The following is a 27,295-nucleotide window of genomic DNA, read 5'->3' as shown; positions in this document are numbered from 1 at the left end:
CAACCAATCAACAATCAACCAATCAAATTCAGGCCACTTGGCAACCATAAACACATCACATATGGGTGGTGATGACGATAACAGAAAAATACAAATAGAACAAGAAACCTTTATAATATAAAACCCTAAAATAAAAAAAAATAAAAAGTGTTAAAACATTATATGTGTGCCTCTTAGCAGGCGTTTGTAAGGGCAGTTTAAGTGTATTTGTGTGTATATGGGCAAGTGATATTAAAAACCATTACCAACTAAACAAATTGCGATTGGCAATAACTGAATCACACCCTAAAGGACTCCAAAACAAGGGTGGAGTCCTGTGAAAAAAACACACACAAGATAAACCGGGTGTGATTGTTATTACCATTATGCAATATGTGTGCTGTAAGATGAAGTAGTAGTATATAAAAGCAGTAAAACTAAGTTAATTACTAATATCACGCCACGGACAAAGGATTACTTTTACAATGGTAGGATTTCTTTGTTTCTTCTCTTACTATTCTTTATGGCTTCTTTCTGTTTATTCATCCTATATGTTTCATCTTCCATCATGGAAACAGTATATATATATATATATATATATATATATATATATACACACACACATCAATACATAAATATTTGCATTCTATTTATGTATGTGAGGGTACAACGTAAAGTCTTTTAAGAATACTCACCTTCAATTTTATACAAATACGGAGTGATATGTATACGTGTATGTGAACAAGAATGTCTATGTATAATGTATGTGAGCATGAATGTCTATGTATACGTGTATGTGAGCATGAATGTGTACGTGTTTGGGTTAGCATAGATGTGTATTTGTAAGTGTATGTGAGCATAGATGTGTGTGTGTGTGTGAGCATAGATGTTTAAGTAGTTCAAAAAATGTAGCTGTCATTAAAGCAGTTTTTTTCCTCTACCAATAATTGTGAAATTTAAGATCAGGGACTATATCAATTGCAAAGCTTGTTTAAACAGGGCCCTCCTCACCTCAAATTGTTATGTCATATACTACTTGTTATGTCCTGTCTACCCATTGTAAAGCACTACGGGATATGATGGCGCTATGTAAAACAATGAATAGTAATAATAATAATAAAACAAGAAATGTCTATTTAATGATCTGTACGCTGTGTAAGAAACAGTATGTGGGTTGTAGTGGCTGTGCTTTGCGTAATAGAATAAAGGAACACAATTATGAGAATAATCGTAATTATAGTATATTCCCAGTAAGTCGCCAGTTCCAGGCTTGTGGGGGTGGCAACACAATTTTTTTCAGGTATAGAACTTTGAAGGTTAGGAGTAAGAGGAGGCAATTTAACAACTGTTGTTGACAGGAGAGAAGTTTTTTGGATATTTAAAATGGGGACTAGAGCCCCGCTGGGTATCAACTGAGAAGGGAAAAAATATAAACTATCATTTATCATTTTGCATCAGTTTCTGCTACAGTCCCCAGATTCTGGGATCTGCCAACAGTAATATGGTCTTTTACTTTCGATAAAAGTATTGCTGCTAAATAAAATATGTACTATTAAAATGTTTCTTAAAGGGCCCTTTGTCAATTGCACAAATGTCTACTATCACATACCAGGTTAGCAGGAAATTCTGTGATACACATTATTAAGGTAAATCATTTTCATTTAACATTAGCAAAAAGATAGAAGAGAAATCCTACTATGCTTTTTAACAATGTCACTTGAAAATGACAGACAAGCTTATGTCCTAAAAATTTAGAAGCATATAAATAGGATTATCACTAATTCAGGGTACTTGACTTAGTGATGTCTAAACTTATATGTTGCCATATAGTGTGTCGAATCCATAACGTTCATATACAAATATAAATAGCATTTGCCGCATGTATCTCTTTGCAGTGTGCCTATTACTTATTTTGCTGTTTGTACATTAATGTCTTAATGTTAACTTTTTAGAAGACTTTGGTTTTCATTGCTGTTCTGGCAATTTCAATAACTGCATGTAATGGACAGTGTTTTGCTGAAAAAAACAACAACCCTAATGGTAAGGAAAATATTGCTTAAGTGGCTCTATCGTAACAAAACATACTTATATCATAATTTCAATATTCTTGAAGAGTGAAAAACCTGGTTTTTGGGGGGATTTAATAGTGTATTCTACGGGTGGAAGCTTTAAGAATGTATGCTTGTTTGTTCTGTCCACCCAGGGTTGGCAAAGGAGGCAGGGGGAGATTGATTAAATGATTTTGTGTTCCAAATGGAAGCTGAAGACTGCCTTGTATCCCACTGGGCATGGGGTGTGGGTAGAGGGGGTAATCTCCACCTCCTGTTTCATTTTATGTTAATGTTTTAATCTGGGGTTTTTACCTGTAATTATTTATATTCCTGGGGGTGTTTTGATACAAAATGTTGCAAGTTTTAGGCAAGAACGTGCTTTTCCATTAAACCCACAAGCTCTCTCCTGAAACTAAATATGAAATGAAAGTTAAATATGAAAGCTGTGTTGTGGATGTTAGCATGTGAGGGCATGAGTTCTCAGTTAAGCATTGTATGGTATGAGATATGTATTTGTATATAATTCATAATTTTGTTGTATAGGTTGCACTTATAAAGGGGTGACACATGCCCTTAACACAGAGTGGGAGACTGAAGTCTGCCAAAAATGCTCATGTAAACAAGATGTAATGAGTTGTTGTCCAAAGTAAGTATGTATTTTTTCTGATGTAATTAAGTCTTTCTCTATTTAAACATGTTATGTCTGCAGGTCCTATTGTTTTTAGTTATCATTAAAAATCTCATTAACATTTAAAACAATATTTTATAGGTTTGGCCACATAGCCATTTACATCAAAGCTAGTTCAAACTGCTCTTCTACTTTAGTTTTTTGGTTCCTATATAAAGACTTCCTTATGCAGAAAATGAGTCTTACTCAGTGTGCTTATAGCTTAACTCAAGTTCAGTTTATGCTCCTCCGAAAGTCAGCTCTCCTAACCTCCAGATTTACTATATCTAGGTTATCAGTGCATAGATGGATAGTGGGCATGCCTTCCAAGCTAGAGCTGATGAAGGCATGTATGATCCACACTGATGAAGACACACATTTTATTTCTGTGTTAAGACACCTATGCACGTTGAGGTCAAAAACTCACATAAAAGGTTTTGGTAATACCCCAACTACACCGCTATCCAGATCTCTGAAAACAAACATAGGTTTGCCATTTCAAGTGTTAGTAGGCATATATTATGGTAATGGAGAAAGCTGTGATTTGATTAAAAATTAAGGGTTGGCTTTAAACCCAAATTTATATTAATTGGTATTAAACAGCTGTTTTTATTTATAAATGTTTCTTCTATCTGCAGATACACAACTCCAGTGAATATTGACAAAGATTGTATTTCAATTTTTGATGAAAAAAACTGTATTTACAGAGTTGTCAGGAAAGATGATCCGTGTAAACAATGTAAAATTAATAATGCGGTTGGTTAAGAATAAATATCATTGAACCAGGTTTCCCTTCTCAATCTTTCCTTTTATTCAATATTTAATGTGTTTTTACATGAGAGCTGCTAAATAACTCTAACCTAGGAGAAAAATATTGCACCACTATCTCAAATGCAAAACAGGGACACTTTGTGGCTTGTGGTAACTGGAAAGACTTTACCAAGTCTTTTTTATGCAACATTGTAAGAGATTGATAGCTAACTACGTTACCAGATAATACAGTTAGAAGTAGACTTGGGCGCCGGCCAACTCTTCGCATTCGCCTTCGTGTTCGTCTTTGTGGGGGGAGATCTTCATATTCCACGAATATTCGCCCAAACCGAACACGGACGGAGCACGGACTACGCAGCAGCTTTAGTCCCAGGATGTCCATACAGGCAACTCTATTGGTCGCCTGCATGGGTCTCCTCTCCACCTGTACTTCATTGGTTGATAGCAGACGAGCGAACCTACGGATTTCCGCTCCCGTTAAATGCGCAGCATCGCAGGGGTTAATGGAAGTGGAAATCCGTAGGTTCACCGTCAGAGGTTAAGGGGCCGTGCAAACTACTCTATTGTTCGCCTCCAGGGTCCTCCTCTGGCAACAACCAATTGGTTGATGCCAGAGGAGGACCCTGGAGGCGACCAATAGAGTAGTTTGCACGGCCCCTTAACCCTTGACGATGAACCTACGGATTTCTGCTTTCGTCAACCCCTGTGATGCTGTGTGGATAAGGTAGGCTAGATGGGGAAGGGACCAGGGAGATTAGTAGATGAGTAGAAGCGCCTTTGTGTACGTTTTACTGTCGCTATCTTCGCTTCTTCGTTTCTTCATGACTAATGCACAAGTCTAGTAGAATAATGCATTTTATTTACGCAATTCATAAATTGGACTGTTTGGTTTTTTAATCAACCACGTGACGGTAGCAGGGCTGGACTGGTCCACCAAGAAACCAGGAGATTTCCCTGTACCTCTGACAGCCACCATAAATGTTATAATGCTTCTTTGAGGCTCTTCGTCACAAAGCGATGCTGGACGGAGCATGATCACACACTCGTGTGGCAGTCAGTCCAGTGGAGCAGAGCACAGAGCAGGCCTGAAAGTCAGGTAAAAAGGTGGTACTGGGGAGGCATGAGTACACAACGGGGAGAAGGCTAGGGTATTACATAAGTCAATACTAAAGGGGGTGCTGGCTGGTGGCATACATACACAATAGGGGTCTGGCTGGGGGCAATACACAAGGGTGTTGGGGCATCAATACAGATGGGGCAGCTGGGGCCATCACATAAATCAATACTAAAAAGAAGGGCTGGTTGGGGTGATTCAAAAGGGGGCAAACACACAAAAGGGGAATCAATGACAAAGCAGTACGGAAAATACATGTGTTATTATTGTTGTAGCTTAGATGTGGGAGTCAGTGTGGCAGAGTATGTGTGTGTTTGAATGTCGTGTGGCAGAGCCTGTCCTGGGATGTGTGTGTTTAGGTGTGTCCTTGTGTGAGCTATTAAATTTTTACTTATCCAGAGATAAAACACCCCCCTGAATTTGTAGTCACGTTAGAGGTCAAAACATTCTAGGCCCAGAAATCAGTGAGTAAAAAGTAACATAGTAACATAGTTCATAAGGTTGAAAAAAGACCAAAATCCATCAAGTTCAACCTATATACATATTGTGTCCCTACCGTGTTGATCCAGAGGAAGGCAAAAAACCCTTATGAAGCAGATGCCAATTGCCCCATACCAGGGGGAAAATTCCTTCCCGACTCCAAATATGGCAATCAGAATAAATCCCTGGATCAACGTTCTGTCCCTATTAATCTTCTATCCATAACTTGTAATATTATTGCTTTCAAGAAACACACCCAGGCTCCTTTTAAACTCTTTTATTGAGTTTACCATTACCACTTCCTCTGGCAGAGAGTTCCATAGTCTCACCGCTCTTACTGTAAAGAGCCCCCGTCTGTGCTGGTGTAGAAACCTTCTTTCCTCCAGCCGTAGAGGATGTCCCCTTGTTATAGATACAGTCCTGGGTATAAATAGGTCCTGGGAGTGATCTCTGTACTGCCCCCTTATATATTTATACATAGTTATTAAGTCCCCCCTAAGCCGTCTTTTTTCCAAACTAAATAACCCTAATTCTGATAATCTTTCTGGGTACTGTAGTCCTTCCATTCCCTTTATTACTCTGGTTGCCCGTCTTTGAACCCTCTCCAGCTCCACTATATCTTTCTTGTACACTGGTGCCCAGTACTGTACACAGTATTCCATGTGTGGTCTGACTAGTGACTTGTACAGTGGTAGAATTATTTCCTTGTCGTGGGCATCCATGCCCCTTTTGATGCACCCCATGATTTTATTTGCCTTAGCAGCAGCTGCCTGACACTGGTCGCTACAGGTAAATTTACTGTTAACCAAGACTCCTAAGTCCTTTTCCATGTCAGTCGTCCCCAGTGTTTTCCCATTTAATACATATTCCCAGCCTGGATTTTTCTTCCCCATGTGCATAACCTTACATTTATCTGTGTTGAACCTCATCTGCCACATCCCAGCCCAAGCCTCCAACCTATGCAGATCCATTTGTAATCGTGCACTGTCCTCTATTGTGTTAACCACGTTACAGAGCTTAGTATCGTCTGCAAAGATTGATACTTTACTATACAATCCCTCTACAAGGTCATTAATAAATATGTTAAAAAGAATAGGACCCAAAACTGACCCCTGTGGTACCCCACTAGTAACAGTCACCCACTCAGAGTATGTACCATTAATAACCACCCTCTGTTTCCTATCACTGAGCCAGTTACTTACCCACATACACACATTCTCCCCCAGCCCAAGCATTCTCATTTTATGTACCAGCCTTTTATGTGGCACCGTATCAAATGCTTTGGAAAAATCAAGCTATATACGACATCCAGCGATTCGACCCGATCCAGTCTTGAGCTCACCTCCTCATAAAAGCTGATCAGGTTAGTTTGACAGGACCGATCCCTTGTAAACCCATGCTGATATGGAGTCATACATTTATTTTCATTGAGATTCTCCAAAATAGCATCTCTTAGGAAACCCTCGAACAGTTTACATACAACAGAAGTTAAACTAACCGGCCTATAACTCCCGGGGTCACTTTTTGTCCCCTTTTTGAATATTGGCACAACATTTGCTATGCGCCAGTCCTGGGGAACAGACCCGGTCACTATACAGTCCTTGAATATTAGAAATAGGGGTCTGTCTATTACATTACTTAACTCCCTTAGAACGCGGGGGTGAATGCCATCTGGACCTGGTGATTTGTCTATTTTGATTTTTTTTAGGCGGCACTGCACTTCTTCCTGGGTTAGACAGGCGACATGTACTGGGGCATTTATCTCATCCTGCTGTATATTACCTGGCATTTCATTTTCCTCTGTGAATACAGCAGTAAAGGTATTGTGTTATTTACTCTTTCAGTCTGCAACGAGATAACGACAATGCCCGTACATGTACGGGCTGCCGTTAAATAGCTGCATCGCCGCCTTCGGCAGCTTTGCAGCATCCACGGAAGCCTCACAAGTGAGGCTGAGGTTGATCAAGCTGGGCCAGTCATTCAGCTGCTGCCGGCACTTCCACCGGGGCTTCTATCATCGAGCGCCGGCGAAAGCACGGGCAGAAGCAGAGGTTGTCTATGCGCATCGCGCATACCATCCCCTGCTGCCAGAGAGGAGAATTCTCCGCATCGCTGCACGGAATTCTCTTCTCTGGCAGCCGGTGAACGTCCGCTCGATTGACGCAGACAACCCTCGCTACTGCTGGCACTTCCGCCGGGACTTCTATGACGGAACACTGTCACCACATGACCTTCCGGAGCTCAGTCATAGAAGCCCTAGCAGAACTAACGCTGGCTTCTACCAGCTGCCCCCACCAGGTAGTCAGAAGCACTGGTAAATCAGGGGGGTGTTATATGGGGGGGGGCATAAGTCTATTCTGGAGGCAGAGTGCCCCACAATATGCCTTTTAACCCCCTTTATGCCACTCTGCCTCCAGAAATGCATTTTAACCCCCTATATGCCACTCTGCCTCCAGAAATGCCTTATACCCCCTATATGTGCATAACTGGGGGGGCAGGTTGGCAAATAAAAGGAAATAAAAACAAAAATACATTTTTCTCAATCATAGCTTTTTCAGCTGCCACAGGCAGCTTCAGGAAAGGGGGTTGAGTGTTGATTGGGTCCCCACACAAGTGTGGGGACCTGACACAACATCCCCCTGCTGCCTGATCGCTCCATGAGAGCGACAGTTCAGCGTTAACCCCTTCAATGCCCTGGAAGCCCAGGCAGACCAGCCTGGGCTTATGGAGTGCAAGACTTATGGTGTGCAAGAAATTCAATGCAACGTTGAAATTTATTTTATTTTATTGCAAGTTAAAAACGCAATAAAATAATTTCCCTGTGAAGTTTGGCAGACATCAGTAAAGACATCAGTGAAGAAATAGCTGCCTGAAAACTGTCAAAATTACCCTAGTTGAACACCTTGACTTGTCTACTGTTCATAAACATATACTTTTATGGGATAATTTACAGTGGGGGGGCTTCCAAAATGTCCCAAATGGGATATGGGCCCAGTAAACCAATTTCTGAAAATTCCAAATTTGAAAACTAAAATGTGCATGTTCCAGTTTTGCCCTCATAGCTTCCTCAAAAAAATGCATGAACCATGCATGTGAGGCCTTGTTCGAACTGGGGGATGTTGGTGAACACAAGTTTTTTTCTGCAGTTGCACATATTCTATACAAAATATAATATGAAATCTAAAGCAACATTGCAACATATGCAAATAAAGTATAAAAATACCTCAAAATTTGGCAGCAATTGGCGATAAAATCCCTGTTTGAAAAGTGTCAAAATGACCCTAGTTGTACACCTTGACTTATCTACTGTTCATAAGCATATAATTTTGGGGGGATAATCAGTATCTGTGACAACTATTGCAGTTATTAGCCTACCATGCCAAATTTGAAAAAAATAAACATTTTAAAAACGTGATGCATGCCTTGCAATATTTGCCCTATACTGGTCAAAATAGATGAAAATCCATATTGGGTGGTTTCCAAATCAGGACAAGTTAATGAATATATTTTGGATAATTTTTCCCATTGGTTCAATGTGTGTACAATTTGTATGTATATCCCAGCTTTTTCCAGTTTATTTCAAACAAAACAATGTACTACCCAGCTTAATATGATTTCAAATGAAAGTCCTACTTGTGCTGAAAAAAACAATACATGATTTGTGTGGGTGCACTAATTGATAACAGAGAAATTACAGTTGAAGAAAGACATAGCAAAAACACAAAAACGGCTCTGGTCTTTTAGCGACACCTTAGTATCAAAATCCCGGTCCTGAAGGGGTTAAATTGCATTATTCTATATTAAAAGTGTTAGGAAAACATAACTGTCCCTTTAAATTGCTAGCCCTTTACTTGCTTCTAATAACGACATACGATTTTTCTATTTCTATTTTTTTTGTATTAATTAGCAATTTAATGTGGTCCAATGAATGTTTTTGGGACTGTCTATATGATCTGTGACCTTTAGGATCACTTTGTTTGAAAAATAATGATCAAGCCAAATACCTTTCGTTTCACAGATCAATACACTTGATTAAACTATAAATCCACTTGATGAAAGAGGCTGAGCTGAATGCTGAAACTTTGTTATTTGCATGTCCCTGAATCCTTCATGTCCTGTCATCCTTGTGGAAAATGTGAACGCAAAACAGAAAAAGCACAGTTCAGTGCTTACTAGAATTGGTAAAGTGTCCAATGATCAAAATCTTGAACTATACAAAATGAACAATAACATTCAACAAATCACATGGAAATAGCATATTTCAATGTGCATATGTTTGGATTTTCTTATTTTTCTTTCTTTGTTTCTTTCACCGTTTAGTGAAGGGAAGCTAAAGAGCTCTTACACATTTTACTTCTCTCCGAGAGCTGGCCCTTACATGGGTCCTGGTGGGTCCATAGGACCAGGTGGCACTTTGACAGGGCCTGTAATTTTTTGGAACTTGCTGCCACAAAAGGGGATAGATTCTCAGAGAAAGAAACAAGGTTTTTTGTACCCCTCTTTCTCTATGAATCTATCTGCATTACTGGTCCCTCAGTACAACCCTACAATCTGGGGAAGAAGGTGTGCCAGAAATAACCTCCATTTTCTGGAAGTGCACCAGGAGCAGTGGGGTAATTGGAGGGGAGGGAGGTACGCCCCTGCTGCCACTCAGCAGGCGGGTGCCACACTGGCACATAGGGCACAATCCAAAATTGTTCACAAGAGATTTACCTGGGGGTGAGGAAAAGGGCCGTTGGGATGGCTGCCAAATACAGGATCTGTCCCGGGTGCCAAACATTCTCCTGACCAGGATGCCAGATTTACAGAGAAGTGGACGAAGAAAGAAGAACAAGATAGCAAGAAGCAAGTGAAGAAGCAGCGCAGTCGGTGAACAAGTTTGGAAAACAGCGAGACACCGTGAGTGTGAGACAACATGATATAACATAATGGATGTGGGCATGGTTAGGTTGTAGTGAGGGGGCATTGTTGAACACATGAAGCACAATGTCTTGGGCCGGCCCTGCTGTCTCCTATACCATACTAATTCTGTTTTCTTATATTTGGTTCTGGAGACTCCCAAGGTTCACTTGGTACCACATAAAAACAAACCAAATTGTTTTTAAGCTGGGCATAAAAAACATTCTAACAATGTTTCTATTACACAAATAAAATTATGCTTTATATTTAGTATAATCATATTTTTTAATGTGTACATACACGTGGTATTTCTATGAGCAATCTTTACTGCCCTTCTGGGCAACCATTAGAGGCTACATCTGGTACTAGTGTCCAGGACCGCCATCAGAAATTTTGGGGCCCAGTACATGCTTAATGTCCTGACACTATGTCCATCCCATTGTCCCGACCATTGCTCCACCATAATTGTGCCTTAAGCACTCCTTATGAGAAAAGGGGTAAGCCTAGGGTTCGTGGGATCTGGGTGCAGTCTTTCTTCAAGGGCCCCCTGTGATGGAACCCTCCATCACTGGGGCCACTGGAGAGGCTTGAGAGCCAGACTCCTCCCTATTGACTATGGGCCCTGGCTTTGTAAAGACTTCTGTGTCTACCCCCAGAAGTATATCTTGCTGAGGGAATTATCTCTGGCAGACGGCCAGAATATGCAGTCTGTCTCCCCCCCCAGTCCTTCCACTACCGACATTTACCTCGGCCAAACCTTGGAAATGATTTTGGCCAGTAATAGATAGTGGAGGTTGGGACCCCATTGTATTGTTAATCCCTTTATGACCCTGTTGTCTCTGTACCTATTGCATATCTTGATTTTTGCTGGCCTGTGCAGCCATGTGTGTGAAAAATAAAGTAGTCTTCATTTTGGGTTATACCCTACACTGAGTCTCGGCTAGTGACTGGGAAACCAGGGAAAGAGTGTGTTGTCAAGCTAAGGGAGCACAAGTCAGCAGAGGAAGTCGGTAGGTCTATCCAGCTCTGTGACACCCCCTATAACTAACACACATACATATTAACACACAAACTCGCTTTAACACCCACTAATTCTACCATCATACACACACATTTTTTCTCCTGCTAGTCCTCTCCCCCTTCCAGGCGTCACTAACCCTATGCTCACCCACGACACTCCAACACCATAAGCTGACACCAGTGGCGTTATTCCTTACCCTCCCTGGTGCCCCCCCAGGGGAATTTGAAACCACCCAATGGACACTGTATACCCAGATTGCCCGGGAACAGTCCGGCAATGGGACTTTAAATCCCGGGCAGCCTCATAGAAAGCGCTGTCTTTTTTCTATATATCTTTTTTTTTTGACGTGGAAGAGAGAGAGGGGTGCCTAGCAACCGCTCGGCGCCCCTCATTCTCCTCCACGCGGCTTCTACCTCCATTGCGGTGCCGGCATTTAATGCTGAGCGCCGGAATATGACATCATATACAGACACTTTAGGGGGTTTTTACCTTTAATACCATGTTTTTATGTGAATTCCAATTGATCTATATCTGTAAAGCTGGGTTTTTGTGTTAATGTGTTGATCTATACGTGCTATACAGGCAGCAGGGTCTAATATTTATTTCAAATCATATTTCAATCATAGTCTTTACTTCAAAGTACCGTATTTGCTCGATTATAAGACGAGATTTTTTCCAGAGCAAATGCTCTGAAAAATACCCCTCGTCTTATAATCAAGGTCATCTTCTAATCAGACCCCCAAAAAAATGTCTGCTGGGGCCATGCTGCTTACCGGGCTTTGGTCGCGAGCAGCGTCCACCCTCCTTCCTTTTGGGGGGGGGCCAGAGAAGTTGCTCGCACAGCCGGGCCCCTGCTGAAGTAAGGGGGTTGGGGGGTGGGGGGTTTGAGCAAGTATGTGTGATTAATGGAATGAATGAGTATTTAAATGTTTGTGAATGAGTGTGTGTGTGATAGCATGGATGTGTAAGGGGGGTGGGGGTGGTAGCATGGCTAGGGAGGCTGTAATCACACTACTATCATCCCCAGGTTCCAGCATGTACTGGCTGCCTTGGCTTGATAGGAGTGTGATTGCTGTTAGCAGTTATATATAGCAGTTATATACCTCCAGAAATGCATTTTAACCCCCTATATGCCACTCAGCCCCATGATATGCCTTTTAACCCCCTATATGCCAGAGTGGCATATAGGGGTATAAGGCATATCATGGGGCAGAGGGGCATATAGGGGGTTAAAAGGCATATCATGGGGCACAGTGGCATATAGGAGGGTATAAGACATTTCTGGAGGCAGAGTGGCATATAGAGGGTAAAAAGGCACATCATGGGGCACAGTGGCAAATAGGGGGGTATAAGGCATTTCTGGGGGCAGAGTGGCAAGCCTGGGGGCAGATGTGCATAACTGGGGGGGCAGGTTGGCAAATAAAAGGAAATAAAAAAATATATATTTTTATCAATCATAGCTTTTATTAAATATGAAAAAATAGTTTACATGAATTTATATTTACTAGTAAAACTTTTTTCCTATAGGGTAGTCTTATATTCAGGCTTTTTGTTTTTTTCCTAAATTAATATTTTGATTTTGGGGGGTCGTCTTATAATCAGGGTCGTCTTATAATACGGTACTTATTATGTAGTTAAAAATGCACGTCTAACGCGAATATGTGATGGGGCCATCACAAAAACAATAAAGGGGCTTGCTGGGGGCATTAATACAAATAGTGATGGCTGGAGGCAATCATACAAGGGTATGGGGGCACCACATTAATCAATACTAAAAGGGTGCTGGCTGAGGCATCAATACACAAGGGGTAAAAACACTAAGGGGGGTATGAACGACAATGCAGTGTGGAAAATCCATCCTGATGTAGATGTCTGTGTCGTAGATAATGTCCTGCTGTTTGTGTTTTTTTTGGTTATTAGTGTAGCAGAGCCTGTCCTGGTCTGTGTGTGTGTGTATATGGTGTTGGTGTGGCAGCGCCTGTCCTGGTGTGTGTGTATCTGGGTGTCGGTGTGGCAGAGCCTGTCCTGGTGTGTGTGTTTGGGTGTCGGTATGGCAGAGCCTGTCCTGGTGTGTGTGTATCTGGGTGTCGGTGTGGCAGAGCCTGTCCTGGTGTGTGTGTCTGGGTGTCAGTGTGGCAGAGCCTGTCCTGTGTGTGTTTGGGTGTCAGTGTGGCGGAACCTGTCCTGTGTGTGTTTGGGTGTCGGTGTGTCAGGGCCTGTCTTATGTGTGTGTTTGGGTGTCAGTGTAGCAGAGCCTGTCCTGGTGTGTGTGTATCTGGGTGTTGGTGTGGCAGAGCCTCTCCTGGTGTTTGGGTGTCGGTGTGGCAGAGTCTGTCCTGGTGTGTGTGTCTGGGTGTCGGTGTGGCATAGCCTGTCCTAGTGTGTGTGTTCTGGTGTCAGTGTGGCAGAGCCTTTCCTGGTGTGTGCTTTTGGGTGTTGGTGTGGCAGAGCCTTTCCTGGTGTGTGTTTTTGGGTGTTGGTGTGGCAGAGACTGTCCTGGTGCCTGTTCCTGGCACTTAACTTAACAGTAGAAAGTATTTCATTTTTACTTATCCAGAGATAAAACACCCCCCTGAATTTGTAGTGACTTCAGGGGACAAAAAAGTGACTTCTGGGCCCTGTGGAAAAGTTAGGGTATTGTGTTATCTATAGATCTATCTATCTATCTATCTATATATGTGTGAGTGTGTGTGTTATGATTTAATGGTGGAAATTATTAATGCCCCTCCTATATATTGTTTCTAGAGTTGCCACTGGCTGACCCTCTGAGGGCATCCATATGGCCAAGGAGGGGTCATGCTGATTGGCAGGGGCATGCTGATTCGAGCACCAAGGGTGCACGTTACTTAGGCATCCGATAAGCATGGCGCCCAGTGGGGTCAGGTAACTGCACAGCAGCTTGTACGGAGAGAGAGCAAGCTGGAGTGGAGATAGGTTTCTCTTTCAGGGGAGATGAAGTGAGGGAGGGAGTGTGTATGTGTGTGTAGATGTATAGCGCTAGAGTTTGTATATTTGATATAAAAAAATATATATGTATAGTGTTAGCCTGTGTGTGTGTATATACACCTAGATTTGAATAATGTTTCTATATGTTGTAACAAGGTGCGGGGTGTTGTTGTGGAAGGGGTATACATTCCCCCTCGATTTTGCAGGGTTTTATATGACATATTGGGCAGGCTGGTGCTCCACCCCGCAGTTTACATGCACCTGGACTGACCCAGGATCCAGGCCAGGAGTTTAAGCTGACTCCAATGCACTGGTCAGCTGCAGGTAATTAGCTGCACTGGTTGCAAAATAACCTGACCTGTTGGACAGAGAAAAGGAGAGAGAGAATTTGTTTGGAAGCAGCAGGGCTTGCTTTGCACAAGAGAGACCATCAAAAAGGTTGGTGGGATTACGTTTTGTTTAGTTTTAGACCCTGAGTAGTGAGGGAGTTGTATGTTAGTAAGCGCTCAGACGAGCTAGGCTTTTGTTTGTAGGGAATTTGTGTACTATGAAATTCTGTATATAGCTGCATACGTGGTTGATTACCTAACTGAGATGTGGCGTTAATACCCTAGAGGACCGTGCTGTTTGGTACCCGGTGTGGGTGCAGGATCACAATATATAAACAATGTATGTGTGTATGTTGTTGGATTAAGCCAGGGGCTCAGAAGAAATACTGCACCCAGGCTTCACTAACGCTATGCTCATCCTTGGTCTTATAAGAGGAATGGGGACCAGGCTTTCAGTATGTACTGGGCTCCACGATTTCTGATCCTGACACCACACCTTTTGAAGGATGCATGTTGTCAGGTTTAAATACACTGTGGCAGCTGTGCACGGGTCCTGACTAACCATCTGGCACACGGAACACATTCACCCAATCTGCTGCTCCGGATGCTGCAGCATGGGGCCAATGGATATGCCTGGCCACACACTACGTGAGCATGACTCTGCACAGTCCTCCATACTTTTAATGGGCTGGTTAGGGAGATCAGTAATCTCTGTTTTAGCATGCTAATTGAGCAACAATCTCAAACGGCGATTGGCTCCCTGTTATGTGGCATAGGACATGCTGGTTGACACCTTTTCTCAGGCTGGTGACATTTGTGGGTCAAAAAACGGGGCTAACATTCACAAAATATGGAGCTATCAGGTAATCATCACTTTCTCTGCCCCTTCTCCTTTTGTACCTGTATATTTTAACATATGTGAAATGTCAAGTTTGTATTTGATCAATTTTTATGTTGTTACATTTTTAATTGAATTTTTCACTTTCCCTTACTGTATTAGCAAAACATGTCCAAGAGTTTCCCAAAGTCATTATTTAAGGAAAACATAAAAACATGGATTAAAATAACAATGAAAACATCTAAATATGAATATTTTATAGCATGAAGACCCAATAAGTAAGTTCACATTCACGTGAACAAAATTGTAGCTTGCTTTGTTCATAGTTCTAAATTGTGTCAATGGAACAAAGTATTCTCATAGCTAATATAAACTATTTGTACCTGATATTGGATAAAAGGATTACTTTGCAGATAACATGCCAAGAACAAGACTTATCTGTTTAATGCCACCCTGCTTTGCAAACAGATTATATTTCAGTTTTCCAACTGGCCCAGCACCAGCATTTCAGATATCAATAACCAAGAGCTGACTGCAGACACCCATGAACATTTAATGTAACGGTATTATAAAAGCTACTTAGTACTTAAAACTATCTGATAGATTTCTAAGATGTGTACGCCTCCAATAGATGGAGAAAGCTTGAAATCATAGTTACATAATAATTTTATGCACCGAGCCTTAGTCACAGTATATAAACCCATAAGAAAATCCCAGAAAGACATTGTGGTTGGGACTAATGCATACAGCGGTCATGGTAAGTCACCATAGGAATTATATTTCTCAACCTTTTATTATAAGGTTGCTAGAGCTTGAAATATATAAGTGAAGATATCTCCACTGCTCCAGCTGGCCAATGAAAATTGTTTAGAACATATGATATGCTTTGAAAAGAAAACATGTTTTGATATTATATGCCACTTTTTTTGCTTGATTTACATTTTTCATGGTTTTTAAATATTCAACTTTGCATCTGACTAAATTACAGTAATGACTAATTACAATTAATAATACTTTGTATGCAGTTAAACTTAAAACTTTATACATTTTAAAATGTATATACAGGAAGATCTTCCATTTAGTAAATTTCCATCGTTAGCTAACATTAGGTTATTATACTTAAGCATTATAGAAAGCTAAGATTTAATTTATTTATCTGATTCAACAAATTACAGCAGAAGGATCTGGTATATACTTTAGATTGAAAAATGACTGTTTCCATAATAAAAGAAGTGTAATTTGAGCTGAACTTTTTTTTTGCTTAGGATATAATTTCAAAGTTTAAATAAATCACATTGACTATTTGATCACTTTTGAATTTGCTGGTGGAGATTTTCTATAATGCCGCTGATTCTGGTTAATACATTTATTGGCATTTACAGAAAAAAAACTGTCACCGCCACAGTTTTTAGCATTAGTACTCATGTATTGAAAATTTACGTAGTTTGTGCTTTTTGATTATTAATTTGTGGAATAAAATAGTTAGTTTAAAAGTTAAACTTTATGGAATATGAAATTGACAACAGCCCATGGCAGAAGTACCATTATCATAAACATTTCCGGTAGTTAAGTTCTCGCTCATCACCTCACGATCCACTGCAAAGGTTATCGAGTCTAGCTTCCCTAGGACTGACTTACTGTAGCACCCCTGCTACCCTCCTCTAACTTATTTCCTGTGGGCATTGTCCTGTCACTTGAGTGGCAAGGTATTAAGTCATACTCTTGGCTAGGAAAATTAAGTGCAACAGTCTTATTATAGTATTTGTGTGGTTAGACCATGTACTCAAGTCACATATTTGACTAAAGTCAATTCAGTCTCAGTGGCTGTAGGGAGTGTCACTTGTAGAAACATTTTATCAGTTGTCCACTCTGACAAAAGATAATGGTCGAATGTTCTACAATGGAAATCATAAACCAGTGCCTTTCAATAATCCAGTTGGACCGGAACTTGTGGTTTGACTGTGGTTGGTTATTATGTCTACACGTCTGACAGGACTGGAAATACTGTGCAATCATGTGATATTTTAGGCTGCAGCGAAGTACATCTGACTAACTCGGCTGTTTTTTAATGACATGGTAACTGCTAGGGACAAATCATGACATCTTCGTATAGCTTGTGATGGCATGTGCTCTATGGAGTCTATTAGCTAAGAAGTTGAGTGATCAGTCGAGTTAAGGGTTAAATCAACTGAATGGACTCCACTAAGTTTGCAAAACAACTTGCATTTTCACTAAAGTGTGAATCATTTGTGAGGACATGCACATCTCAAGGCTAGGGCATGCAAACTTAATGAACGCTTGCATGCCTTACTATGAACGCAAAGCCTTCTCTACAATACACTTGATATTCATGAAAAAAATAACTATCCTATACAAACCCTGCCACAAAAAAATACCAACAGAAATTTCAAAATAAGCCATCAAACCCCAAGACAGCAAATTAAAAACTAACATGATTGAACGCTGTGTAACTTCCTTCAAGTTAGTGGTGAATCTGTGCAATAAGGGTGTGTGAAGCCACATTTACAACGTCGGCATGCAGACCTTTCTGAAATTGTGCAATCAACTCTGCTGCACACACACGTGGCGATTGTGCTTGCATAAGGGCCTTATCTTGGGCACTTTGATCATGTGTGCACAACAAACCTGTAGATTGCAGTAAAAAGATATAATAGCAATAAGATATTAGGTTTTTCACTTCATCTGCCACATTTTGCTGCAGATCTCATCTACAATAAAACGGTCCCTTATGATTAAAACAAATATCTCCAAAACAATTGTGCATATTCTCAAAATAAAAAACACAAGCCATAGGTAGTGATAGTTCTCAAAGATCTTTCCAGCCTAAACACTCACTGGGCATTCCATAACTTACCAAGAGGACAACATTTGGTGAATTCATTGCAAACAAACTAGTATTTCATCATATATATATATATATATATATATATATATATATATTTAAATTATGTATAAAGCCGTAGATCACAAACCTATGTTACTATTAAACTTCACATGCATCTATATCATAAAACCAATATCTCTAGTATGTTTTATTCAAAGGAATAGAATATTTGCAAACAAAACTGTTAAAGCAGGCTGACTACTCAAGGATGCCTAATAATATTAATTACATTTAAAAAACCCCAAACTTTTTAACTTACCTTTTGAGTGTAATTATTCTGTTAAGATTTGTTTTCCTTTGTGTGCACAGGGATATGGACTATGCATCCTACTTGCCTTGTGCATGATAACACTGTGCCATTCACAGTGTATGGTAGATCCTACAGGGCACATTGTTCACAGACCGCACAGTCACAAAATATATGGGGCGCATCCAAGAGGTAAGAACCATTAATAAAAAATGTTCTATGTTGGGAAGGATCCAAATAACAAAACATTTCTTGACTTTCCAAATTATTTTACCTATGAACTTACCGTGATATAAAACAGATGTAATTCCAGATCGTTCCAAAGTAGAACACTACCAAGGAAATGGAAGATATAGGGCACTGTACAAATAAGTAGATACTTGGGGCGTGGTTTGGATGGCGAACGAGCAGGACACGTGGTGCCGGAGCTCCTCCAACTCACAACATAATCTAACCGATTTTTCATACCATACAAACCTTCCACGATGTCAACAGGCAAACTCAAACCATTGACCGGCTCTCTTCCTGCCTTTTTTGAGCTCAAATCGCGACGTCGGGCCTCTTCCCGCGCATTGCAAACCATCCGCGATGAGGAGGAAGACTCAGATGCCTCCCAAGGCCTGGAATCCAGACCCGCGACACATTCTCCTTCACCTCCTCCGAGAGACTCGGAAGAAGACAATCTTAATATTACCTCCATGAAGAGGCTCCCGGACGAGATGCGACGCAATTTCAAATCAGATATGGCCCACGCACTCTCTAAACTCCACGCAGACATACAAGAACTTGGCAATCGCACGTCTCACCTAGAAGACAAAATGGAAGAATTTTCATCAGCTCACAACACAGTAGCTGACGCATGCACCTCTCTACAAGACGAGGTTGACGCGCTGAAACACAAATTAAGTGATCTGGAAGACCGTTTCAGACGCAACAACCTCCGCATTAGGGGAATCAGCGAAAACATCGGACAAGCTGTGCGCCTACACTACCACGCTGATCCAAACACTTCTGGACCTCCCGCCATCAGAGGACGTCCGCATCGACAGAATACACAGGGTACCTCGTCCGAAATTGGTGAAAGGAGATGTAATACCCCGCATTCATTTCTACGATGTGAAGGAGAAGCTCATGATGAAGGTGCGTCATAAACATGACCTCCCAGATCCGTATACCCACCTGCAAGATTTATCGCAGCACATGTTACAACAACGCAGATCTTTCTCTACTATCACCTCTACTCTCCGATCATACAAAATCCCATACAGATGGGGCTTTCCTACACGCATACTCCTCTCCAAAGATGGCACAGCTTTCACCATCACCTCACCATATGAAGGCCTCAAGCTCCTCTCGGACTGGGCCTCACTGTTTCCTCACGAGTCAACCTCGTCTTGTAGAGAGGTGCATGCGTCAGCTACTGTGTTGTGAGCTGATGAAAATTCTTCCATTTTGTCTTCTAGGTGAGACAAGGTGCGATTGCCAAGTTCTTGTATGTCTGCGTGGAGTTTAGAGAGTGCGTGGGCCATATCTGATTTGAAATTGCGTCGCATCTCGTCCGGGAGCCTCTTCATCGTTCACCACCCTGGCTCGATCACCCACTCGTCCGTCTCCGCCGAAACACCTTGCTCTGGAATGGGACCCTGTCCCCCCGCCAGACCTGCATCTCATACCTGAATTCAGCGATGGCGGCACCCTTTCGTGGCAACTGACCTCCAGGTCGCTTCAATCAACACACTTCTTCGGTTAAACAGCACACGGACAACCACAGATGAGCATACCATTTTATTTAAATGTTTCATATATTAATGATGATAATATAATTTTGCTCCTCAGAGTTGGAGATCTCCTCACTTGCCGAGGAAATTTCCTTTCCCTCTCTGCATGCACGCAGTCACGGTACACTCGGATGAGGCTCCTTCCCCCACATGGCGCCCATACACAACATGGGTCGCACGAGGCTCTTGAGCTACACCTCTCTTTTTTTTTTTTGTTGTTGTTAAGTTTTGGTTTGAGTTTTTATTGTTATCCCGATGGCGGGATTGTATTTTCACGTTTACCAGTACATGATTGGTTGCACTCTGATCATTTTGTGCTCTCTGGCGCATGTTCACTATATCATGCAAAGGTCTCTCATAACCAATTTTTATTTTTTGCATTCACTTCTTTTACCTTCAGATTTCATTTGTAGGCATTGGGTGCAGCTCTCATGTATTATGGTGCTTTCTCTGGGGGTCTCCACCGCATATCCCCTTTTTTATTTCCTTCATTTGGCGTTTTCAGTTTCATTATACATTACATTACCTAATACGCAGGGCTGGCCCGACAACGGAGCCGAGTGGGGCAACTGCTCCAGGCGGCACTTTTGAAAGGGCGGCACTTTGCCGCCCCAAGCCTTTTTTTTTTTTTCTTTAAAGCCGAGAAGAGAGAGCGAGAGGGCGCCGAGTGGTTTTATCTTACCAAGTTGTCAGTACCCGCTCAGCGCCCCTCTCTCTCCTCTGCGAGCCCTCCAGCTCGGTCTCAGTGCCGGCTTGTAATGTTGAGCGCCGGAAAATGACGTCATTTCCGCCGCTCAGCATTACAAGCCGGCACCGAGACCGAGCAGGGAGACTCACCGCAGGACTGCTGAAAGGTAAGTACGGGGGGAGGAAGGGTAGATAATGGGGGGGAGGAAGGGTAGATAATATTGAGGCATACTATAGAGCTGCTATACTTTTCCAAGCGATTATGTTTCACTTTCGTAAGGACCTGACTAGTTGGGCCTTCCTTGAGAACTCTATGCTGCACCCGTACTCGGTGGCTCAGTTATTATGGTTGCCTACACATTTTTGCCCTAAGCTTTCTCCTCTCCCCCCCCCATAACACTGTGCACATTTCAAGTTTGGTCTAAGATACCTGGGATCATACCCCTCCTGTGCTCCATCACGAAAGCTACTCCACTTACTACCTTAACATTGCTCATACCTGATCTTGCAATCCACTCCTGGAACTCCTCACATCCTCTACGGGTAGGCGACTTATTTTACAAAACCACCATTAACACATTCGCCGATATACAACGCCAACTCTCACTACCTTCGAAGGATTTTTATAAGTTCCTTCAGATTAGACAGCTACTATGCTCCCGCTCTCAGTCTCCCTTGGTGGACAGCACCTCTTCCCATCCCTTAGTTAATTTGTGTTGTAAAACATCCCCCCGTAGAGGTATCATATCTTTATGCTACTCAGCTCTTGTATCTCATCTATGGGAGAATAAACTTCCGCATATGAGGGCATGGGAGAAGGAACTTGACACTCACTTTCCTTTAGAACTCTGGCTTGATTCTGAGGAGTCTATGAGGGGGGGGGTGTTACCTCTTCCGTCGGGTTGCCGGCAGGGATGCCGAGACGCAGCCCGCGCGGTCGGCTCCCTGCTCGCGCCGTCGCGGTGAGCTGCCGCCGGGTCCGTCCTCCTTCGAGACGTGCGTCCCCGGCAAGTTCGAGTGATCGTGACAGGGCGCGCGCCTCTGCTTCGTGTGAGCCTTAATTCATGAATATTCATGTCACTCTTAAAGTGACATATATAATTTTTCCTCCTCCCCCTAATTAGGAGGGTAGGAGGATCTGTATTGTTGGAGGGATATTTAAACCCTCATTTGGCACTACAACCTTGCCTGTGTTAGTGCCTTTTTGCCTACAAAATGATTTCAAATTGCCTCTCTATGACAAGATTTGGGCCCCATGGCTTCAACATCGATCAGGGCCTTGCTGGCATCCTTAACACACAATGCATATACCGCCGAGTTTGAGAGTCGCGCCCGGCCCTTATTGTTTTGATGTCTTCATACACTGGAGAATAATTTGTGTGATTTACTGTTTTTCTTTTTTTTTTTTTTTGCAACATCTCGCCATATTCCATATGTCCAGGTGTGATCCTTTTTATTTTTTTTTTTTTTACTCAAGAGACTGTTCTCTATGCTCGCCAATACTACATATGAGACATTCGCCAAAGCCTTCCATTGGGACAGTTCCTCTGTTACTTGGTTCCTATGTTTTTTATAATGCATCTAGAATTTTAACCTAAAAGGACACCATGCTGATTTGGAAACTAACGTTCTGTTTATAAATAATTTATATAAGTTCTGGCTTCACATTCCTGTGACTTCCACATACTACAGAATTTAAACCAAAACTTTCTACTAAGCTATCTTTTCGTAATTTGTTTGCAGTTAACTTAACTTGGTTTCAGTTTTAACCAAACTTTACCAAACCAAGCTTACCCCTAAATGCACATGCTCTCGCATAGCTTCCTTTAACACGATTTTCTGCTGTTTCCTCCTGGATTTCTTACGTGAACTAAAAACGAAACATTAATTTATTCCATACTTTTGTAGTGTCTGCTTTTATATCACATGTTCAATACCCTTCTAATGCTTGACATCCTTACAAAAAAATATTTATTAAATCCTTCTTTAATGTTGGGAGACATCACTAAAATGTCAATTCACACGCTTAATGAACATCAGAACTGATCTGCCTTCACTCCAATGGTGTCATTTTGAATAAGCAGATTTTTCTCATTGTTTCTATTTTTTAAAACAACCTACATATTTTCTCAACGGATTCAGATAAATAACATATGTTTTGATATGTCTTACCAATGAAGACTAAAAATGCAATATTTTGTTTCAGGTTGCAAAAAGAATGGAGTCTTTTACCATGTTGGTGAAGAATGGAAAACAGAAGATTGTCTAACCTGCATGTGTAACGTAGACTCAGTGACCTGTTGTGTTCGGTACGTCTGACTGTTAATTAGGCTTTTTTTTTTTTTAAACCAGAGAACCCTGCAAATCACACATTTTTATATATTCTCTGAAATCAAAATCAAATGGAGTGAATCTAACATAAATTAAACATAAACAATTAAAAGTTTATCTAGTTACTTTTCTAGTTTCCACAAAATTATATTTTTTAAAATGATATATTTAAAATAATATATATATTAAATAAATATAATATATTGATTAAATAGGGCCGCAAGGAAGCACATTTCAGAGATTTATTTTGGGAAACAAAAGTTCTGTACGTCTGTTTGGGATGAGTGTAAACCTAGGAGTACAGCAAAATGGAGCAGAAGATCTGCTTTGAAGCACAGATCTCAGGCACACTCTCCCTCATGGTCTTGTACCACCTAACTGTCCCCACCATTGGGACATTCCTTACATTCCCTTTGATTATAAGGAAACACATAGATCGGTAAACTTGAGGGTCTAAAAACTGTTTACCCAAGATTGTTCTCCATGTCTTTTATGCTATTTTAATTTTTCATTGTCAGTATAATCTTATAGCACAGTGCTGTGAAACCTGTTGGTGCAATAATAAATTAAAAATAATGCTAATGACTCTGTTTCAATTACAGGTATTTAAAGCCAAGTGAATATGACAAGGTGCAATGTGAGGGCATTCTTGATCTTAAGACGTGCACTTACAAAGTTGTAAAGAAGAATGATAACTCACAAGCTTGTGAAGTTTCTGCTTGGGTTTCCTAAAAACATAATTATAATTCATTCTATGTATTCTGACAACTTGAAATTGATACTTTAATAATTAATTGTGTTCAAGAAAATGTAACTTCAAAAGATACACTTGTCAGGTTCTGAGAGATCAAAGTTCCTTAATATCTCCCTTTGGGTACGCTCAGGTATCCACAGCATGATCTCCTCAGATGAGCACATGTGGGTCAATCAGTGTCTTTCTTTGTGACTAGTGTTAATTTAAAAAATCACCTGTTCTCATGTGAAGGTAAACATAAAATTCATACTACTGTGGGTTGAAAAAATTTCCAGTATATGGTACCTTGAAACCCCCACCATACTTGTCATATTACTGTTTAAACTACTAATCATTTGTTTTTTGATTCTCATAAATTACACATGCATCTTTTTTGTTGAATATGAACACTTTTTAATTCGAAAACATAAAATGAAGAATAATACAAAAAATTACAAATATGTGAATATCTTTTTAAATTGTATCAAAAATCATACATTTCATTTCTCACAATAGTTTAATAACAAAAATATATAAATATGCATCTCATTTTAACAAAGGAGGAAAGTCAAAATCAGTATTATGTTTCAGTTTCTTTCGGTAACAAATATTTATATATAAGAAAAGAGCATTTTGGAAAAGATAGAGGAGCCTAGGTAGGCGATTAATTTTAAGGGTATTAATGTGCCCATGCAAAGAAAGATGAGGGATCATCCAGGATTGCATGTCCCTGCAGAGGGTTGCTGCATTGACAAAGTTTTCAACAAATAGGCAGTTAGGCCCTCTTCACACCCCTTCCCTTGAATAAGAAAAACAGAGAGACGTTGCCTCTACCAGAGGGATAGATAAATTAGAAGGACAGATAAATCTCTGATTTATACTGGTTGATCTTAGAAACTGGAAAGGCTTTTTATATATATAAATTGAATTCCAGTAGTACTTTCAGCAATGAAATTAGGTGCTGGTAAATTCCAAAAAGCAGACCATCAGCGTATGCCAGTATTTTGTGGCCGCACTGACACTATGGCTAGCCAGAACTTAGCTACACAGTGTGACTATTGCCCTTAAAAGGAGCATAATCACATCAACAATACCCTGCCCAGACAGCCTAGCACCTTCATGCAGTCGGGTGATGACTGCATGATTCAACATCGGGAGCCTGAACGTCAGCGTGGTAGCCAGGCCAGAGTTCCATAGCAGTGGCTGGGTAAACCCTGGTCTTAAAGATTGGTAATAAAACCAAGGTTCCCAAATGAGCTCCCTCTCCATAACCACCTCCGAGTTTTGCCCACCATGAGCACAGACTAACCCCAAAAGAGCGACGTGGTGGGACAGTCCCAATTGTCGGTGAGTATTGCTATGGTCTGTAGCTGCCGTACAGTTCCATGAATTTGCAAAAAGGGCCCGGTCAGGCGCAGGCCATGGGAAATGGGGATCCAGCGGGTTGGTAACAGCAGGGTGTGATTATACTCCTAGGGGAAACAAAGAAACAAGGGAAAACAACTCCAAACAGTGTAAACAGTCTTCTGCGGCCCTAGCTACGCGACACCTATTATATCTAGATTATGCCTAATTGCTTTCATGAGCAGTATGAAGAGGAGTGGAACAGAGGGCAATCATTCCTTATCTTGTTTGAGATCTCAAAGGAATAAGACAAGGCCTCATTATTTCTGATCTTCACAGAAGAGAAATGAGTAAATGGGAAAATACCCAATGTAAGAGCCCACTCACCAAATCACCAAAGCATATATAAGGTAAGGTACTGTAGTGTCATAAAAAAGTCAAATCCACCATATCAAATGCTTTCTCTACATCTGTGGTTAGTAATAAACAACCAGGGGCAGGGGCGTTACAAAGACTGAAGGGCATAATGGTGTACCTGTAAGGCCCATCCCGAGAACAGAAGGCAATTTTCTGTTTTTATTTTTTTCCATTCTATCTGATATCTGTTTTTATTGGTCACAGCATTCAGGGCCCGTGAGTCCACACAATGGCATAAGCCTCTGTTCTTCTTTTCTACAAAAAAGATGCCCTCTCCCAGGGGCACAACTAGAAACCACAGGGCCCTGATGTGAAAATTGCCCTGGGGCCCCCAACAGCTGGTCTGTGCCTTTGTTGTCCAAAACAACTTGTCTGTGCCTTCTTTTCCCCTTGCCCTCCCCCCCCCTTCCAACATGCAGTCTGGCATACATATGTAAACACACTTACAGAAACTACACACACTTACTCATACTCACTAACACACATGCACACATACATGCTCACACACAAACACCGACACACCTGTGCTCTCACACACACACAATTACACATTTATGCTCGCTCACATACACAATTACAGATGCATGTTCACAAACACATGCACAATTACACATGAATGCTCACACACACATACAATTACACATCCATGCTCACACACAATTACCCATGCATGCTTACACACCTTCCCTCTTATATATGTGTTTCCCCATCCACATAAAGTACCGACAATGCCATAAATACAAAATAATATAGTGCGCTCAGTGTATACCTGTGTTAAATCAAATAGAGTAAAAAATGAATTATTCAGAACATGTATGTCAGCCAGTGCTTTACATAAATTCTTGAGATGAATATCTTAGGATAAATATTCTGCTTCAGACATACCGTGTTTCCCCAAAAATAAGACATACCCATAAAATAAGCTGTAGCATGATTTCTAAGCATTTGCTCAATATAAGCCATTCCCTGAAAATAAGACATAGTGATAAGCGTGGCTATGCAGTGAGGCATAGAGGGAGGAGACATAGAAAGTGAAAGTAATAGTCTCCTCAGTGAAGTGAGGAGCAGGGGGAAGAAGTAAAGCTGTGGCTGCCATTTTACTCAGCACTGTGGGGTTCTCTCCCCCAGCACCAGTCTGTGGGTCTCTCTCACCCCACACAAACACCAGTAAAGCTGCTGCTCCCCAGCACTGACCAGCACCAGTCTGTGGGTCTCTCTCACCCCCCACAAACATCAGTAAAGCTGCTGCTCCCCAGCACTGACCAGCAACAGAGTGTGGGTCTCTCTCACCCCACACAAACACCAGGGGATAGGGAAAAGCTTCAGAAAGCAGTCTGCTACTGAGCCCAGAGAGATCATCCCAGCTCCACTGTGCAGACTGGACCCAGTTCTCACTGGATCCCTGATAAATAAGCCAGCCCTTACACATCAGCTTTGCTGGCCTATCTCTGCTTTTCCTGAGTATCTGTACCCCCAGACAAGATGAGTATATTTGAATAAATGTAGATTGTTGTACCATACTTAATAAAAATAAGACATCCCCTGAAAATAAGCCATAGTGTGTCTTATTTTCGGAGAAATACGGTATATATGCACTCATGGAGTAGTAATTATAGGCATGCTCTTCATAAACATCCCTCTTTGCACTTCAGATCTTCAACCTTCTTCATCGATCATTTACAATATCGACACAACATTTCCAGTACATGATTTACATCCATGCTCACACACAAACACACAGTTACACATCCAAGCTCA

At 41.3% G+C, this 27,295-nt stretch overlaps 1 protein-coding gene across 1 annotated transcript; it reads left to right on the top strand.

Annotated features, from left to right (window-relative positions):
* Positions 1-436: 436 nt before the first annotated feature.
* Positions 437-3,484, top strand: LOC128469491 (beta-microseminoprotein-like). The gene is made up of 4 exons (XM_053451331.1): positions 437-467; positions 1,935-2,019; positions 2,574-2,676; positions 3,336-3,484. The coding sequence occupies exons 1-4, from the start codon at positions 465-467 to the stop codon at positions 3,460-3,462; spliced, it is 318 nt and encodes a 105-aa protein (XP_053307306.1). The 5' UTR covers positions 437-464; the 3' UTR covers positions 3,463-3,484.
* Positions 3,485-27,295: the final 23,811 nt, after the last annotated feature.

The sequence above is a fragment of the Spea bombifrons genome, chromosome 11 (genome assembly GCF_027358695.1).
Source record: "Spea bombifrons isolate aSpeBom1 chromosome 11, aSpeBom1.2.pri, whole genome shotgun sequence".
Lineage (NCBI taxonomy): Eukaryota > Metazoa > Chordata > Amphibia > Anura > Pelobatidae > Spea > Spea bombifrons.
The sequence above is the reverse complement of the archived record's forward strand: the minus strand, read 5'-3'. Positions and strand labels throughout refer to the sequence as shown.

Coding starts and splice junctions, on each gene's coding strand:
- LOC128469491 (XM_053451331.1), top strand. Junction 2,020..2,573: donor AAAAAACAACAACCCTAATG/GTAAGGAAAATA, acceptor TTTGTTGTATAG/GTTGCACTTATAAAGGGGTG. Junction 2,677..3,335: donor GTAATGAGTTGTTGTCCAAA/GTAAGTATGTAT, acceptor TTCTATCTGCAG/ATACACAACTCCAGTGAATA.